We start from the raw sequence: 19,511 nt of genomic DNA on the forward strand, positions 1-19,511 counted from the left end.
TGCTTATAATTCAAGCCCAACTGCAAAATGCACAAATGCAGATCTTGTATCACATAATGTGCCCGCACATCTAGGTCAATGCAGTTTGTTTGGAGTAATCAGTAGAACAAACAAAACAGAACCTGATCTGCTGGCGCTTTATGCAATAACAAATCAGGGTCTGTGTTGTTTACAGTTTGAATTATAAGCATGTATATACATCACGTTTCACTTAAATTTCTCAAAAGGATCCTGCATTCTACAGTTAACTTAATCACGTCATAAAATCTCAACATCAGAATTTTGTTTTTACTACAGTTAATATTTATCCATGCCAACAAATATACAAGATTCAGACTTCAAAAGATTTATTTTCAAGGGATCTAAACACTCTTTCGATCAATTTTCTGATGTCACTACCTGGTTATTATAAACAAAATGAATTGCTCTGGTATTCAGTATTAGTGGCCGGAATGCTGATAATTAATTAGTGGCAGTATTAGTGGCAGGAATGCTGATAATGAATGTGTCCTGCAGATAAAGATTGAGCATATTTATTTAACATCTGATCCTTTCAAATAAATTGTTCCATTGTTTTTGCATTGCAACTTTTCTAAAGAAAGTGTAAAAATAACAACTGAAGTTGTAGGTTATTTAGTCAGGCAAAATACCTAAATAAATTAATAAATTCTCATTTGCACTTTCTGTATTACATGTACATGTACAATCAACAAGCATCCATCCATAGGAGTCATGCACCTGAATACCAGTGCAATTCACAAACAGGTCCTGAAACATCATGGCAACTGTCCTGGGCCTAGTTTGAGCCTTTTGAAACTCTCTTCAAGATATCTTATCAAATACATGAGATATCATATAAAATATATCATATATCTTAACAAATATAACGGACATAGCATGAAGTATATAGGATATCTTATAGGGTTTATGAGATATAAAGTTTAGAAAACATATTATATGTTTGTTAAGACTTCTCACAATGATATTTCTATCTTTTTGTGTCGAATAATTGGCTTGACATAAAATCACTGTACCAATTGTCTCTCCACTAAATGAACATTCATACAATTATGTTTAGCATATAATTATGTCTGACTATCCCATAAAAGGTTTTTGTTTAAAATGTAGGGATAAATTCTTGTTTTCTTTGGTTCTAAATAACAGGTTATGTTGTAGTTACTATGTCCAAATGTTGATTGGAATAAATCTGCAAATCTATCAGGTCTTGACCTAATATCTATAAAACTAAAATGAGATAACTCATGGAAATAGAAAGGCAAAGCAGTTGAAAAACACTTTTTATTTATTCCATGTACTCCTGAGACTATACATGGTTAGTGTAGAAGTATACCAAGACTTTACAATTCTCAGACAATTCTCAGACACAGACAGTTGATGGGCCTTACAATGAAGCAATTCAAACCTCAGTAAACAATCTTAACTTGAGGCCATTGTTGCTCCTTAGTTTCCAAGTACTTTAAGCAAAAGATATGGTCTTTGAATGGTTCTAAAATGAAAAAACACCACTAATAACTTTCCTAAAATAAAACAAACGACCACACATTCATCACATTTACTTTAGACTTGGAAAGTATTTTTTACTTAACAATGGCATGATTTGTAATTCTAATTTCAGTAATCCCAGTTATGACTAAAGTTGTTACGTTTGCAACTAAAAATTCAGAACAATATATTGGGTACCCAATGGCAATCTTCAAAATCATAATGCAGCAAATAGAAAATGATGTCAACACTTTATATTTACAAGTATATAGTCTACCATGTTTTATACCAAAACATTCTGCAGTTATAATTTACAGAAATGGAAAGTTTTCTGCAGGACTGAACACAGTTGTGGCACTAAATCAGTGTGCCAGAAGTACAGAGGAGTGTGTCAATAGTGGGACACTTTTAGCACACCTCTGGCACACAAACTCTTGACACCAGAAAGTAGTATGCCACAATATACTATGGTCCCTTTTATGTAACATTATGTGCCAAAAGAGTACCAAAAACCAAAATCTATTCTGAGAAGTAAAGCAAGTAAATGCCATAACTGTACCAGAATGCAGTTACACACAAAAATGTATGTGCCTCAACTGTGCCAGAATGAAGTCACACATAAATCTATGTGCCACAACTGTGCCAGAATGAAGTCACACACAAATCTATGTGCCACAACTGTGCTAGAATGAAGTCACACACAAATCTATGTGCCACAAAAATGACATGCTCCATTTGAATTTATTTCATTGCAAAACTTTTCAGTAATTTTCGTTTTCAAAACTAGCTGGGCATAGTCCAGAAAAAAAAATAATCATGGCAAATTGAGAGTCTTGAGAACTTAGGGGTTGATGACAGCTGTTCTTTCCATAGACAATGCTTAATAAGTTTATGAAGAAATGGTACAGCAATATTTAAAGTAGTTCTTTGCAAAGAACACATTCACTTTGCATCACAAATTTGATCAGACAGATTCAGTTTAAAAGCTTACTGTGTCATCTTTCTCCATAACATAAATAATAAATAAAATGTTAGTGAACGAATGTATAAATAATACATACTGAAAAAAGAAAAACAATTATATATATATATATATATATATATATATATATATATATATATATATATATATATATATATATATATATATATAGCTAGAGAGAGAGAGATGGAGACTCTTCCCAATAAATATTAGCAAGAAAAAACGTCAGTGGAGGTAATTTTGCTATCTGACCTTTATTTGAATGGTTACACATTAATGTAAGTGATTAACAAGTAACTGGGTCAACATAAGTACTTGATTTTGTAATTGTCTTTGCGACAACACATATTTTTAAATACATTGTGCATTCTGATACAATTTTATGTTTTTGAAAATTACAAATCCACACATGTACAACATACACATGATATTCTTTCCTTAGCTGCAAACTGGAGTTGCAATATTTCTGGAAAGATAAAAATGTACATTTTACATAACAATTTAAACAACTTTCAACTTTTACTTTTAATAAATGTTATCCCTATTAAATAACCAGCCCCATTTTTTTTCCACAAGGGAAATGAAGCTGAAACTCAACTTTGAACTGGCATTGAAAATATCATGGGCTATCATTTAATAACAAGATCCTAATGAAAAATGCACAGTTCAAAAACGTATAATAATAGACAATGCTAGCCTTGCAGAGCTTATATCAACTATAAGTGTTGTCCAAGTTTGGTTAAGAAAGAACAAGTAACAAACACTTATATACACAAAAGTGATCTGCATTCCCATACACATAAACAAGCAGTCTTCTGAGGCAAGGTCTGTATACATACCCTCTTTAAAAAATGTGCTCCCAGCAGTCATTTATTAAAACAAAATATGGTATGTCTTGGATCTTTAAGGATAATCCACTTCTTTCACAATGTCCATGTCTCCCCAATCTGTATAACCTTCTCTTCCTTCCTCGAGCTGTGGAATGTCCTGTGCTGGATGAATGGCTTGCTGTGCAATATGTGTGGAGGACACATGAGCTTCTGCTTCTTTGTAGCTTTCAAATGAAGCTGAGCACTCACTACAAACATATATTTCTGCCTGATTCATCTGAGTCTCCTGGAAGTTCACTTTATTGTTTGTCTGAATGTCAAGCATTTGATTTTCAATAGTAGTAGATCCACTTCCACAGTAAATACCAGACTGCTGATTTTGAGTTACCTCCCCTGTTTGAGTTTCAGTTTTCTCCCTTCTGGCTTCATCAATTTCATAAGCTGAGTTTAATGTTGAGATACTGACTCCTTCTGTGACATCTCCTGAACTATTTAGTGCAAAGGTGATGTTATCTTCCTCACCTGAGATAACATTAGTTGGATGTGAAATAACTGATGCATCTGTCACTTCAATGGCATCCAATTTCAAATTTGGAACATCAGAATAAATAATGAAAGTTTTTGTCGGATCTAAAGAAACAACATGTGTCAGCTGATTCTTTAATGTTACTCCTTTACATTTAGGCTGGTGGTTCTTCAATGTGGACTTTGTTGAAAATGGTCTCCCACAAATGTCACAGACATAGTTACTATGTCCTGTATGGGTGACCAAATGGTTTCGCAAAAGTCTTTCAAACTTGAATGACTTTTCGCAATAGTTGCATTTAAATGGCCTCTCTGTTGAATGAACAAATATTCTGTGTTTTGCAAGCATAGTTCTGAAACCGAATTTTCTATGGCAAACCTCGCAAGAATATGGCTTGTCACCAGTGTGTTTGTTCAGATGATCATCAAAATTGGCCTTACTCAAATATCTTTTGCCACAATGGGGGCAGACAAACTTGTATTCCTTTTCTTCTTCTGTTTTATGAGTTTCTTGATGTGACTTTAATGCACTTAAGTTCAAAAATTTTGACCCACAAATGAGACAAACATGTTTTTTTTCACCAGTGTGCCTTTGTCGATGGCTCTTCAAATAACGCTGGTGCGTAAACTGCTTACCACAGTACTCACATGCTGCTGATTTTGTCGTGGAATGTACGATGTTCATATGATTGAGAAGATATGTAGCTCTTGTGAAGGATTTCCTGCACTCTTCACATTTGAGTTCCTCGTTATGGACTTTGATTCGGTGTTGATAGTGTGTCTCCAAGGCCTTGCTCTTAAAACCACAAAGATCGCATGTATATTTAGCCATTTTGGGCTCATTTTTTCTCTCCCCATGGAAGTAACTCATATGCCACTTTAGGGTTGCTTCATTATGAAATGATTTTGTACACTTTTCACATCGGAAATCACCTCCCTTTTCAAAAGGGCCATGTTTTCTATTCAAATGAAATTTCAGATCTTTGAGACGATCAAACTTTCTCTCACAAACATCACACCTTAAAGGTGTCTCAATTTCATGAAAAGTTCTTAAATGGTTGGTAACATCTGCAAAATTGGTCCCATGATAATCACATTTTGTGCATAATTTCAACTTTTCAGAATTTGTCACAAATGTTATTCTTCTGGACGACTCAGACTCTAGTACAGACTGATTACAATCATCTGAATTCTTACTAGATTCATTGTCTTCAGTATCATCACCTTTGGATTTTGATGCTTTCAGAACTAATGTTTTTCTTTTTGTCCTTCCCAGTAATCCAACATTTCCTGACTTTATTCTTTCTAATGTAACCAATGGTACTGTTGCAACACACGATCGGGATTTCACCACAACAATATCGTTTGAGCTTTTCCTCTTAACTGTCCTGGAAAAACTGTCAGATATCTTTGTCTTTGAGATGGCAGGTTGAAACCGGATGGTTTCATCTTCATTTTCACTGCCGTCATCCATGTCAACTGTCTGTGAGTGCCTTGTAGTTTTGCATACAACAGTATATGCAGGCACTGGAATATTCTTATTTGAATTACTAACATCCCTGGAATTCAAATCTGCGGTTCCTTTGACAATATGGAGCCTTTTTTTAGCAGAGTTTTTGTTGGCATCTTTTGGTGAAATCACAATAACTCTGGCCTTAGAAGATGGTTTCTTTGGTAATTTTACAGGTGATATGGCGGTGGTGACTTTGGTAACCACCTCATCTTCAACTTTCTTTTCACCTTTCTTTCTTACACTGGTTTTTATTTTGGAATTTAAGGAAAGAAGAGCTAAGGTATTAATTTTATTTCCTCTGGTTTGATATCTTGATGTAATTTTCACTTCTCCCTCACTACTTACACTGTCTGTCTTTATTTTCTTTACAGGACTTTTTCCCACCAACTTTGATTCCCCAATATTATCCACATTAGCAATTTCTTTCCTTTTCTGCTTGTTATGAGTGCTAAGATTGAGACCTTTCTTATTTATCATCTGTTCTTTGTTCATTGTCTCATCATGAGTTTTATCCTGAAACTTATCCACATCAAGAGATGGTGTTAAATCTTTCATTTCCTCACCAGGTACATCTCTGACTGCACTGATGACTCTTTTAGTTTTTGGTGACAGTGCAGCAGGTTTTGTGCTCTGATTTAGTGACTGATGAAAATCAGCTTGAGATGCAGTTGGTTGACTCGTGCCAAGCTCATTAGTAGGGTTGAAAGCATTCTTCATTGGACATGAGGTACCAGATGGTGAAACTGAAGCCCCAGACTGTGACAAAAATCCAGAATCTTGGGAAATATCATAAGCAGTCTTGTCACAGAAGGTTGAATCTGAAGATGAAAAAAACCAATGGTCATTTAAGTGATATTATGCTGTTGTTGTTGTTGTTGTGGGGTTTAACGCCATTTTTCAGCACAAGATAGGCTATACATGGCGGCCAGTATTAATGGTGAAGGAAGAACCGGGGAAAACCCCGGAAAGAACCACCGACCCACGAGAAGCTACTGGCAATCTTTCTCACATACCCACATTGGCTGAACCCGAGACTCGAACCCACGCAGACAGAGGTGAGATCTCTCCGTAACGGTGAGCGCTTTAGACCACTCGGCCACTCGGGGCCCCTGATATTATGCTATCAATTTATCAATAACATGACAGGAACAAGAGGCCCAATCTTTGCCAAGATGATTTCTTTCAAAACTAGTCAAATTCAGTTAAGCATCATTTAGAGATGAATTTGTTAGAAGTTATGGCAATGCTGGCTATATTAGACTCTGGGGCTGGCATCGCTTATAAAATATTAAAGCTCTTCGTCTCAGAATTCTTCCTGTTAAATTTGGTCAAATCATGTTCAGTGATCTTTAGAAGAAAATCGTTTCCAGGTGTTTCGGTTTTATTAGCAGTGGCTACATTTGGTAGTGGATTGGCATTATTTGTGAATGCATCAAAGTTCTTCAGGCCTGAAAGCTTTTGTCAAATTTGGTCCTATTCTGTTCTGTGGTTTATATCCTATGAAGGTTTTTCTATTTTTAGCAGCAGAAACCATACATGAAGGAGGCACAGTATCACCTGAATACATCTGAAAGTCTTTCATACAAAAATGATGTCAAATTTGGTCAAACTGAGTGATTCCTGAATATACCTGAAAGCCTTTCATACAAGAATAATGTCAAATTTGGTCAAATTGAGTGATTCTTAGTCTCTTAAAATCTTTTCTATTATTTGGAACAAAGACAATATTATATGGCAGATAAGCATCATAGGGACAAAGTTGAAAGCCCCTTATGTAAGGATACTATTTGTCAAATTTAGTCCATATCAGGTTAGCAATTCTGTGAAATTGCTTAGATATTTTTGGAAATGGTGACCATATCTAATTCTGAATTGGCATCATTTGTACAAACTTAAAAGCCTTTATGCCAGAATGCTTTCTCTCAACCTTGGTAGGATTCCAATGAACAGTTTTTTCTGAGATCTTTTAAAGTTTATCCATATTTGGTAATGGCAACTAAATTTACCACCAGGTATATATCATTTATCTAAATTTCCAAGATCTTGCTAAATTGCATTCCATCAACCTTTATAAATATTCTGTTAAGCACTTTTTGAGAAGACGTATAAAGATTTTTTTATTTTTAAAAGTGGTAGCCATATTAGATGAAGCACTGACATCATTTAAACAATATTAAAATCAGTATGTTATCCATAAAATATTCTGTCAAGTGTCATCAAATCTGAAAGGCCTTGAATACTCCATGTAAAATCATGTGCAAATTGGTCAAGCAGTTTGTACAAAGTTGTAAATAACTACCTCAAATGAATGAAGCAGAACAGATGAAGGATCACACCTTATGAACAGGCAAGCTAATAATTTTAATACAAATTTCTATCTGCTGCTACTGCTGCCTAAAAGTGACACCTACCTATATTTTGCCATTCACTAACTCGACAAAATGATTTCAGGACTTTTATTCTTCTTAAGTTTGAAACTGACAAATATTTTACCTCAGATAAAAGCTTTCTTCTTATTACTTTCCCAGCTATTTGATTCACCACCACCCATCCCACTGAAAAAAGTGTATCTCGGTTCTGCAAGTGTTTGCAACCAATTAGTTTCTGTTGGAGAAAATTATATGTTACATGCAAGTACATGAATTAAAAACATTTCCTTCGAGTCAAAGCCACTTCTAATAAAACAATTATACGGTTGTCTCCATTTATGCAACAAAAGTGCATTTGTTTAATGTTACAGATGTTCTTACCATTTTTCTCTCATTCCTATAAATGTGTGAAATGCATGAAAGGCATGTGGAATATTCCTATCCCATACAAGTGGAATATCCCATGTGAGTGCATTCATTCAACAATGTAAAGACATCATTATTACATCATGAACATCTCCAGTGTTTCTTGCATTTTAATACTGAAAAGAAAAATTGTTCATGTCTTTAAACTCTGTTTACAAAAACCAAACTGTAAATTTTTCTAAAAAAACTATGTATCTCTAAAGCTTCCTCAAGACCAGGGGTGTCCAAACTTTTTGCAAAGAGGGCCAGATTTGATAAAGTGAAGATGCCCGGGGGGCCAATAGTTCCTTCTGATGTGTTTTTAACCAAAAAAGTTACATGCACTGTTATAGAACAATAAATAAATTAAAAAAACAAATAAACAATAAATAAATAAAACAATTTTCATTGTCACAATTATCTTTATTTTTCAAATGGCAATGTAACTAAATATAAGCCACTCAGGCAGACATGAACAACTCTGAAAACACAATTCTGCCTTTCATTCATATCTGGAGAATCAGATAACATTTAATTGTATGTAATACCTTAAATTTTCATGAGTTAGACAAATATCTTTGCCTCATGGTCATTTTAAACAGGAGTTATAACTAATGCAAAGTTTTCTGTTATCATTAAAGTTTAAAACATGTGAATTTTGCTTTTGTCTTTTAAAAGATCTTTCAGAAAATAATAGTTTGTGCCATATATACAGGTACATAACATCAACAGTTATAACCAAATCTTATTCAAGAGTTTAATAAAATAAGTGCCATAAGTCCAACTGCATAATTGTGCATCAGTCATCACGGCAGAAATGAGCAGAGAAGGGTTCGCAAGCTAGCGGGCCATAAATAATACATTATATAACCGAAGCTGCGGGCCATATGAAATCTTACCGCGGGCCGTGATTGGCTCGCGGGCCGGACTTTGGACACCCCTGCTCAAGACCAATGATACCATCTTTTTTTTTCCTTCTCCCAACACTATTTTCTCATGGGAAATGAGAGAAAAATAATCCATAATACACACTGATGTGAGACAGGGAAATCTCAACCTCTTGCTAGGGGCCTCATGAGGCCTTATGGTCTAAGGCACTCGCCTTTAATGATTGCCGGTATTGCCATCTCACCTCTGTCCACATGGATTAAAGTCTCAGGCTGTGGGTATGTAAGAAAGCTTCCAGTTGCTTCCTATGTGTAAGTGGTTCTTCTCTGGATTTTCCTGGGTTCTTTCTTCACCAGATATACTGGACACCATGTATAGCCTATCAAGTGCTGAAAAATGGCAACGGGCACACAAACCACCACTACCACCCACCCTCAGGATCAGAATCTGTGGGCAGGAAATAAAACCCTGTTTTATTCAGTTCTCCACATCCATGCATATGATATAATCTTTAAGTCTCACCTGTGAATTACAACACACACACATATAGTGTAGCATCAACAATTTGAAAGTTCAATTCTTTTTTAAAAATTCTTAAAGTTACACATCTAAATCTTTTTCATTTAAGACTTTGGAATAATATTACCGTACACTAACTACTCATTTTACAAATGTTCTATATTTTTGGCATTAATGCAAATATTCCCTTTTTTATTATGCATAATGAATTTTTATTGCAATGAAAGAACGCCAGGCTGGTTATGCACAAATTGCCCTTCCTGACCATATGCAGTGGCCATCTTTGTACATGTAATGTATTGTTTGTTGTGCAATCTACAGACATGATTTTGGTCTTCCATAAATAAAGCTGAAAAAATATTAAGGGAGGTATGGGGGCCCTTCCTCAACAGGGTCTCTGGGGCAGTGCCCCCGATCTGTGGGTCCAGGGCCAAAAACACATTTTACACTCATAAAAAACTGCTCTTGGTGCAACTTATGATAATAAAATAAACCAAAATAATCATCTGAAAAACTAATAAACTTACCAAAAATGATCAACTCACAATATTTATAGTCACATGAATTTGTTCTCCAATACTATTGATGCTGAAGTTATTTGATGTGCATGTCAGTGTTCACATCGTAATTAAGCCACAATAATTTGTCAATTTTTGCAGCAAATATATTATACTTCTCTCTTTTCATAACAAATCTGTAAAATAAACACCCAAACACATCAACAATATACAAATAATCCCATACATTCACCTGTCTTTTTCTCCAATGGACACAACCTGTTGATATGCCAGTCGAGCTCTTTTTGCGGCTTTGGTAAAGATTTCTTTAGCTTTCCTTTTTGTCACCACTGACTTTTTTGGCTCAATGTGCTTTTTCCTTTCAAGCTGGTGCTTGTTTTGGTGACATGCAGTGCGCATATTCTAACAAAGGGCTACATCTGTTCTCTCATGCAAGAAATCTTTCTTCTTATAGTAATTAACTGCACTTTTTCCAGATGCCTTCTGAGCTTTGATTTTTTCATAAGCAGCTTCTTTTGTAGGTGCTGTTCCAAACTCTTACAACCGCGATGACCATAATTCAAATCTTTCTTGCAGAGGTCACAAAATGCCAGTCCTCTAGCATTCAGTTTTTTTATAAACTGACCAACTAAATTTCTGTCAACTTTTTGTTCCAGCCATTCCTATTTCCATATGTTTTTTAAACCTTTATCTAAACGTTTTGTGTCATGCTCTCTCTCAACAACTTGGGACGCCAAGTTTTACAAACAGGCTTCTTCTTTCCATTGCCATCAGTTTCCATTACATAAAGATTCATTGGATGAATTATAACTTTGACCAATCAGAACACTCTTTACAAGAGTCGTGTGCTAACTAATATATGGAATGAATAATTTACAAGGGTCGTTGCGGAATCAGACTGGACAGACCGTTTTTTTAAAACTGGATTGGATATGATATAAAAAATGGAATATATAAAGAAAAATCTGATTCAAGTCAGGAGAAAAGCGGAATTCCACTTTAAAATGGAGCAAAATCATGTCTGAATCTATTCCAGTGCATCACTGCCCAATGTTGTTGAACAGCACTGCTTTATCTTCATTTTTCTTCCTTTCTTTTCCTGTATACTGTATGTTTTAATTATTAATGCTCATTTCAAATTATAATTAGAGATCATTATAACAAATAATTACATATATGTGTACTATATTTTTATCTTCCTTTACTATGAATTATATACTGTATGTATTATTGCTGGATACCTATCTCTAATACTATTAATAATAATAATAATAATAATAATAATGAGGACTTATTACAACGTCTAATCTTTAGAAGCTCTAAGCACTTAACAATATTAGACAACGCATTAAAACACATACAATGACAAGATTACAGAAAAAAAACGCCAAGGAATTACAAAACAAAATCATACTGATAATAATTAAGGAAGTAAACATTACTGAATCTTTAAGTCTGTTCTTGTTATCTAAATAGGTGAAATCTAAGAGAACTCTAGAATAAGGACACAGTGTCCTTGTGTCTAAGGTAAATGCTCAGTTTGTTCCACTTAGATGGGTCTTGGTAAGAAAAGAACATTGTTCGTATGACTTGGTAAGAAAAGAACATTGTTCGTATGACTTCATTTTAACAGTGGGAACAATGACAATGCAAACAGTCATGTTTTGAACTTTTCGAAGATTCTGTTGTAGATACTGAGACGTACCAGATAGAAGTGAATTACTATAGTCCAGTCTTGAAAGTACTAAGGAACACACAAGTGTTTTAGTGGCATCAATCAGAAGAAAATTATAAATGGAGCTGATGCATCTCAGCTCCAGATACGCAGCCTTGCATATGTTCATTACATGTTGGCGTAATGAGAGCATACTGTTGAGAGTAACACCTAGGTTTCATACTGACTGTGATTTTAATGATGGTACTGCTGATACTTATTGTTTCAGGTAAAGGATATGAATGAGAAAGTCTTTGCCTGGTGGTCAGTATGGCTAAAGTTTTATCATCATTCATCTGCAGCTTGTTACATGTCATCCATGACTTCATATCGGAAATGCACCTCGCTGTGCTTTGGATGGTAGCCTCAACTTCAGCTGGGTAGATAGCTTTGTTTATCTGAGTGTCATCGACTGGTGAGACATCGATGTCGATCTGTGATACTTGACAGTGGCTGTGTGTACAGAATAAAAACAACAGGGCCAAGACAAGACCCTTGTGGAACACCAAAATATGGCTCAACAGAGCTGGAATGTTTTCCATTTACAGACACAATCGTGAAAACCATGAGACAGTGAAGAAATATATCATGGTCTATTGGATCATATTCTTTTAGTCTTTAAATTACTGCCTTTATATTCATGGGAAATTCGTTTTCAAAAAATGAATTTTTGCTAAACAAATGACTTTCAAGGAGCATGTACCAATCATAAAATAAAGAGTCTGTGTATATCTAAAGTTTGTACAAAAAATGTCTGTTTCTGCATGGTTTAATAATAGGCCTTGAAGTTTTCTCAAAAAATACTTCAGTAAATTACTAAATTCTTGACAATGCAAGAGCTCATTTATTTTGAGCTGGTAAGTGAATGCTGATTTCAGTTTTAAGCATAATTTATTGTCAATGACAGTAGATATGGAAATTCCAGTAGAATCAGTCGTTTTTGCAAGTCGTTGTGGGTAATTTTCTGCAAGGTATTATTGTTATGATTGTACTAGGTTCTCCTTTGCAAAAATGTTCATTGCTGAAGGGGAAAAATAACAAAAGTACAAAACTGAACCAGTTTTACCCAAAATGCCTTCCAGAAAATTCTGACAAATTTAAAAAATCAAACAAACTGAGAATTTCGATTTTAATCAATTTTAAACAGATTTAAAGAATGTCTTTAAGAGAAATATCTTTCACAATCTTCTACCACTTTCAAAATTATTACTGATTTGAGCATCCCTCTTTTCCACATTTTAAATTACAATTAGGATTTAAAAGAAAATGTTATACTCTTAGAACACTTACCTTTACTGGTCTTTTCTTTAATAAGCTAGACAGAGGAGATAGAAAATGACAATACTGTTGTAAAAGATAACATTAACATCAACATTGTTATTTAGAAGAGTAATTTTAAAATATTTGAAATTGTAAACATGAAATGTTAAAGATTATAAATCTGTTTACTTTTACTTTTACATTTAAGTGTACAAAGTTAATCAGAATGATGTCATGAACCTTCTTGCCAAATATTACACAAAGTTCTTAAATAACTGCAAGTTTTACCTGTTTTGACACATGCAATAGGTAGCAGCTGTACTTAAACAACTGCACATGCTGTTTGAGCACAGGAGTTTTGCAATAAACACTCCTTTCTACAGATATTCAGTATAAAATTTATGTCCTTAATAACTGATCAAATAAAAATACCAACCACAAGTGGTTTAGTGTGTGCAAAATGTTGGCTGATATACTCAGGTTAAGACCTGAAACCTTGGGCTCAAACAAGTTATGTTTTGTTCCAATGTAAATTGCACAACTCCTCATAACACCAACAAAAATAGTTTTCAAAAAGTGTACATTATACATAACGAAATACAGGGGAACCCTGCTATAATACAATAATTGGGGTCCAAAAAATTGGATCGTGTTAATATCGGAGTCACATTAATGCAGGGTTTTACATTATTTTAGTTTTTCAGAGAACAACTTATTGGCACATATATACGTATTCATGTCTAATGTATATGATGAATAAGGTATCAACACTGTTTACTATTGTGCCATCGTGGCATGCAGTTCATCTATAATGCATGTAATTCCATTGAAAAATTACACTGATTTACAATATTCAATTAGTTTTTCCCCAGATCATTGTGTCTTAATTCAATGTCTAATATAAAGCATGAACAGAGTATCAACACCATTAACTTGCTGTCTAATATCGTACAGTCGAGGCTTGCAATTAATTCATAATATATGTAATTCCATTGCAAAAATTGCATACATATTTAAACTATTCATTAATTTTGTCACACATCATTATGTGTCTAAATTCAATGGGAAAAATTAACAGCACAATTAGGTTAAGAATGACCAAGCACGTGTATGGTTCATGACTTCCAGGGTCTATGAACGGTGTCCGTACAAATTTCATACTGCTAAATTTTCTCATATGTGTTTCTGTGTACATTTATCCATTACAAATTTCCAATAATTAGCGCTTGTACGCCTATTCGTTTGAATGAGTACAGCAAGAATAATTAACAATCAACACATGCTTTCAGCGTACATATAACTTTTACTTCAGATTTTGTGAATATCGAAAGAATCGTGTGAAAACTACTATACTAATCACTGTGCAAAGTGCAAAGAACGACTTGCGTTTGTGAACATGCTTTTCCATAATGGTAAAATATTTTAATAAAAAACAGGAAATTAATAACGAGTTCATAAACAAACACCATACCCAAGAAAAACCAGAGAACTAAGTGCAGTAGGCCTGCAATGGTCACGAGTCACTTTAAAAAAAGTTTTAAACTGAACACATGTACAATTTTATACCCTTTTAATTTCCAGCTAATAAAGCAGACATTATTTACTGGTAAATAAAACCACCAAGCCCAGCAAACATGTTGGCGGCTTTTGTTTTTTGATGTTTATTAAATTGTGAGAATCTTTTATCAACCACCGCATCATCTGGTGCTAATGTGTATGCGGTTAAAGAAGAAACACATGTTGGCTATTGTTTGAGCAATGATTGTATATAGAACTAACTGAAGACAATCACAAAGACGATTTACTGGCTTTACTCATGGACCAGTAATAAGTAACATTTCCGATAATATTTATTTTAGCATAACAATTCAAGAACCTGGTGATATTGTTAAATTTCAGAAGCTATGCCACAATCGTATTATATTAAAATTCATACGTGATTTCTTCCTCATAATGATAATAAATTTTTTATACACTATTTCATGTACTTAGAACAAAAAATATTTTTCATATGCGAATAAATATACAAAATTTCAGAAGGTACGCCACGACTGTGTTATATCTGAATTTGCATTATAGCAGGGTTGCACTGTATGGTATTAGTTTTAAAAAGCCTACCAAAATATATGAAGATCTAAACGTTATCCTGATTTTTCTGAATATTACTGTAGCGTCTTGGATCCATATTGGGAGACAACAGCTTCAACAACAAATGCTCCAATTGTTAATGAAAAAGAGGTTGCCTGAAGGCTAACATAAAAATATCATAAAGCAGATGAACAACATCATACATTATAACCATATAAAAGCACTATGTGAGGATAGTAAAGGCTACAGCCTGAACTACTGTGACTGACACCTAAAGTAAAGGCTGTAGCCTGGAGTACTGTGATTGATCCCTAAAGGCCCAAGCATCAAGTACTGTGATTGATCCCTAAAGGCCCAAGCATGAAGTACTGTGATTGATCCCTAAAGTAAAGGCTCTAGCCTGGAGTACTGTGATTGATCCCTAAAGCCCCAAATATGGAGTACTGTAATTGATCCTTAAAGTAAAGGTGCTAGCCTGGAGTACTGTGATTGATCCCTAAAGGCCCAAGCATGGAGTACTGTGATTTATCCCTAAAGACCCAAGCATGGAGTACTATGATTGATCCCTAAAGGCCCAAGCATGGAGTACTGTGATTGATCCCTAAAGGCCCAAGCTAAGAGTACTGTAATTGATCCCAAAAGGCCCAAGCTTAGAGTAATATAATTGAACCCTAAAGGAAAGACTCTAGATTGGAGCACTGTGACTGATCATTCAAGTAAAGGCTCCAACCTGGAGTACTGTGATTGATCCATAAAGGACAGGCCCAAGCCTAGGTACTGTAATTGATCCCTAAAGGAAAGACCATGACTGGAGCACTGTGACTGATCATTAGAGTAAAGACTCTAACCTGGAGTACTGTGATTCATCCCTAAGGGAAAGGCCCAAGCCGAGAGTACTGTAATTTATCCCTAAAGTAAGGGCTCTAGTCTGGAGTACTGTGATTGATCCCTAAAGGCCCAAGTATGGAGTACTGTGATTAATCCCTAAAGTAAAGGCTCTGAGTACTTTGATCCCTAAAGGCCCAAGTATGGAGTACTGTGATTGATCCCTAAAGTAAAGGCTCTAGCCTGGAGTACTGTGATTGTTCCATAAAGCTGTTCAATACATTAGGAGCTGATATCCAAATCTTCTACAGTTTATAGTCTTCCAATGATACTTGACTTCCCTCTATGACAAAAGCATGGCTGTATGAAATAAAATTTGTTAGAAGCTTTGTATTGTCAAATAATGAGTAAAGAGTTTAAAAGTCTTGCTATCGTAGTATGGAAAGAATCCAAAATAAATGGCTTTTGAAGAATTTGTATGATGGAGTATTATAAATAATTTAAGTCTCAGATACTCTTGACTTACAAGCTCCACTACTCTATAGTCTTCAAGCCTGGACACAGTCCAACATTAAATAGCTATGATCATTAATAAACAAAAGTCCTAATTTAGCAATTTGATTGGCTCCTATACAAATTGCATGAAAAATCCTGTCTACGATCGCTTTGTAGCACTACAACAAAAGTCATGGATACATCCACTGGACATTGGCTCAGGTAGATTAGGGTGATAGAGCACCTGGCGGGCATTTGGGAGGTCACAGATTCAGTCCCAATCCAGCTGTGTACATTTTCCCTTTGAGATTTATTGGCAATGGTGGGATCAGCCATTTCAAGACCTCTCAGGAATGACAGGACTGCATTCTGAGTTTAAACTGGATCACTGAAACTAATTGAGACATCTCCCAAAGACAGGAATAACTGATGGCATTAGTATTACAGAGTTCCAGGTTCAAGCCCCAGTTTGAACTGTGCACATTATTCTGTTACACAAGAACAGGGAAAAGATTAGTCAAGCAAACTTGTCTTTTCAAAAGATTCTTTTGTTGGGGAACAATGCAGTCTTTGCATATTTGGAGCAAGAGCACCAACCAGGAAATATCTGATTGGCTAGTAATTTTGTATGTCATTTTATTAATATTTATGTAAACTGAGGCTTTGCTAGCCAGTGTACCCAGAGCTAATGAAAGCCGATAAGAGTTCATCTGGGCTAAGTATATATGGATAACAAACAGTATAGAATGGCCTATTACAATGGAAGTTAATCATGCAGCTTTCAAAATAATCTACATAATTCTTACCTGTGCTAGCATATCTACATAATTCTTACCTGTGCTAGCATATCTACATATTTCTTACCTGTGCTAGCATGACTTTGGCCTTGCTGAGTGCTGCAAGGTCCCCAGACAAGATGTACATAGGAGTCTGTCCTGGATAGAATATCCAGGTACAACCAGTGCTAGTGGTTACTTTCGTCAGCAGGGAGTTAACATCATCTGGATTGACCAGCTGCAGTAACTTTCTGGACACTACTGCTGTTGAGGACTCGAAAATCTGACAGTAAAAATGTTGTGATGTAATTATCCTAGTCTTTTAAAATTACTTCTTTCTCAGCAAATATTACTGTTGCACAGATCCTTACTAAGCACATACTGCTGAGTACCGGTACACATAGATTTTTACTGAGTATATAGTAATGAATACCAGTACACAGAGATCTTTACTGAGTACATAGTAATGAGTACAAGTACAAATAGAACTTTACCAAGTACATAGTAATGAATACAAGTACAAATAAAACTTTACCAAGTACATAGTAATGAATACAAGTACAAATAAAACTTTACCAAGTACATAGTAATGAATACCAGTACACAGAGATCTTTACAGAGTACATAGTAATGAATACCAGTACACATGGATCTTTACTGAGTATATAGTAATGAATACAGGTACACAGAGATCTTTACTGAGTACATAGTAATGAATACCAGTACAAATAGAGCTTTACCAAGTACACAGTAATGAAAACCGATACACATAGATCTTTACTGAGTATATAGTAATGAATACCAGTACACATAGATCTTTACTGAGTACATAGTAATGAATACCAGTGCACATAGATCTTTACTGAGTACATAGTATTGAATACCAGTACACAGAGATCTTTACAGAGTACATAGTAATGAATACCAGTACACATGATCTTTACTGAATATATAGTAATGAATACCAGTACACATGATCTTTACTGAGTATATAGTAATGAATACCAGTACACATAGATCTTTACTGAGTATATAGTAATGAATACTAGTACACATAGATCTTTACTGAGTATATAGTAATGAATACCAGTACACATAGATCTTTACTGAGTATATAGTAATGAATACCAGTACACATAGATCTTTACTGAGTATATAGTAATAAATACCAGTACACATAGATCTTTACTGAGTATATATTAATGAATACCAGTACACATAGATCTTTAGTGAGTACATAGTAATGAATACCAGTACACATAGATCTTTACTGAGTATATAGTAATGAATACCAGTACACATGATCTTTACCGAGTACATAGTAATGAATACCAGTACACATAGATCTTTACCGAGTACATAGTAATGAATACCAGTACACATAGATCTTTACTGAGTATATAGTAATGAATACCAGTACACATGATCTTTACCGAGTACATAGTAATGAATACCAGTACACAGAGATCTTTACCAAGTACATAGTAATGAATACCAGTACACATGATCTTTACCGAGTACATAGTAATGAATACCAGTACACATGATCTTTACTGAGTATATAGTAATGAATACCAGTACACATGATCTTTACCGAGTACATAGTAATGAATACCAGTACACAGAGATCTTTACAGAGTACATAGTAATGAATACCAGTACACATGATCTTTACTGAGTATATAGTAATGAATACCAGTACACATGATCTTTACCAAGTACACAGTAATGAATACCAGTACACATAGATCTTTACTGAGTATATAGTAATGAATACCAGTACACATGATCTTTACTGAGTATATAGTAATGAATACCAGTACACATCATCTTTACCGAGTACATAGTAATGAATACCAGTACACATGATCTTTACTGAGTACATAGTAATGAATACCACAGTACACATGATCTTTACCGAGCACATAGTAATGAATACCAGTACACATGATCTTTACCGAGTACATAGTAATGAATACCAGTGCACATAGATCTTTACTGAGTATATAGTAATGAATACCAGTACACATGATCTTTACTGAGTATATAGTAATGAATACCAGTACACAGAGATCTTTACTGAGTACATAGTAATGAATACCAGTACACAGAGATCTTTACTGAGTACATAGTAATGAATACCAGTACACATGATCTTTACTGAGTATATAGTAATGAATACCAGTACATATAGATCTTTACTGAGTATATAGTAATGAATACCAGTACACATGATCTTTACCAAGTACATAGTAATGAATACCAGTACACATGATCTTTACTGAGTATATAGTAATGAAT

General features: G+C 34.6%; 1 protein-coding gene across 1 annotated transcript in view; it reads right to left on the reverse strand.

The window, feature by feature from the left end:
• Positions 1-330: 330 nt before the first annotated feature.
• LOC149776020 (uncharacterized) overlaps positions 331-19,511 on the reverse strand; it is an 87,315-nt gene continuing 68,134 nt past the window's right edge. The window contains exons 14-16 of the mRNA XM_089941691.1: positions 17,299-17,493; positions 13,057-13,081; positions 331-6,171 (exon numbers count right to left, since the gene is read on the reverse strand). Coding sequence (XP_089797817.1) covers positions 3,389-6,171; positions 13,057-13,081; positions 17,299-17,493 — 3,003 coding nt within the window. The 3' untranslated portion in view covers positions 331-3,388. The remainder of the gene's footprint in view (positions 6,172-13,056; positions 13,082-17,298; positions 17,494-19,511) is intronic.

This window comes from Sinohyriopsis cumingii, chromosome 18, assembly GCF_028554795.1.
Source record: "Sinohyriopsis cumingii isolate HCF-2022 chromosome 18, ASM2855479v2, whole genome shotgun sequence".
NCBI lineage: Eukaryota > Metazoa > Mollusca > Bivalvia > Unionida > Unionidae > Sinohyriopsis > Sinohyriopsis cumingii.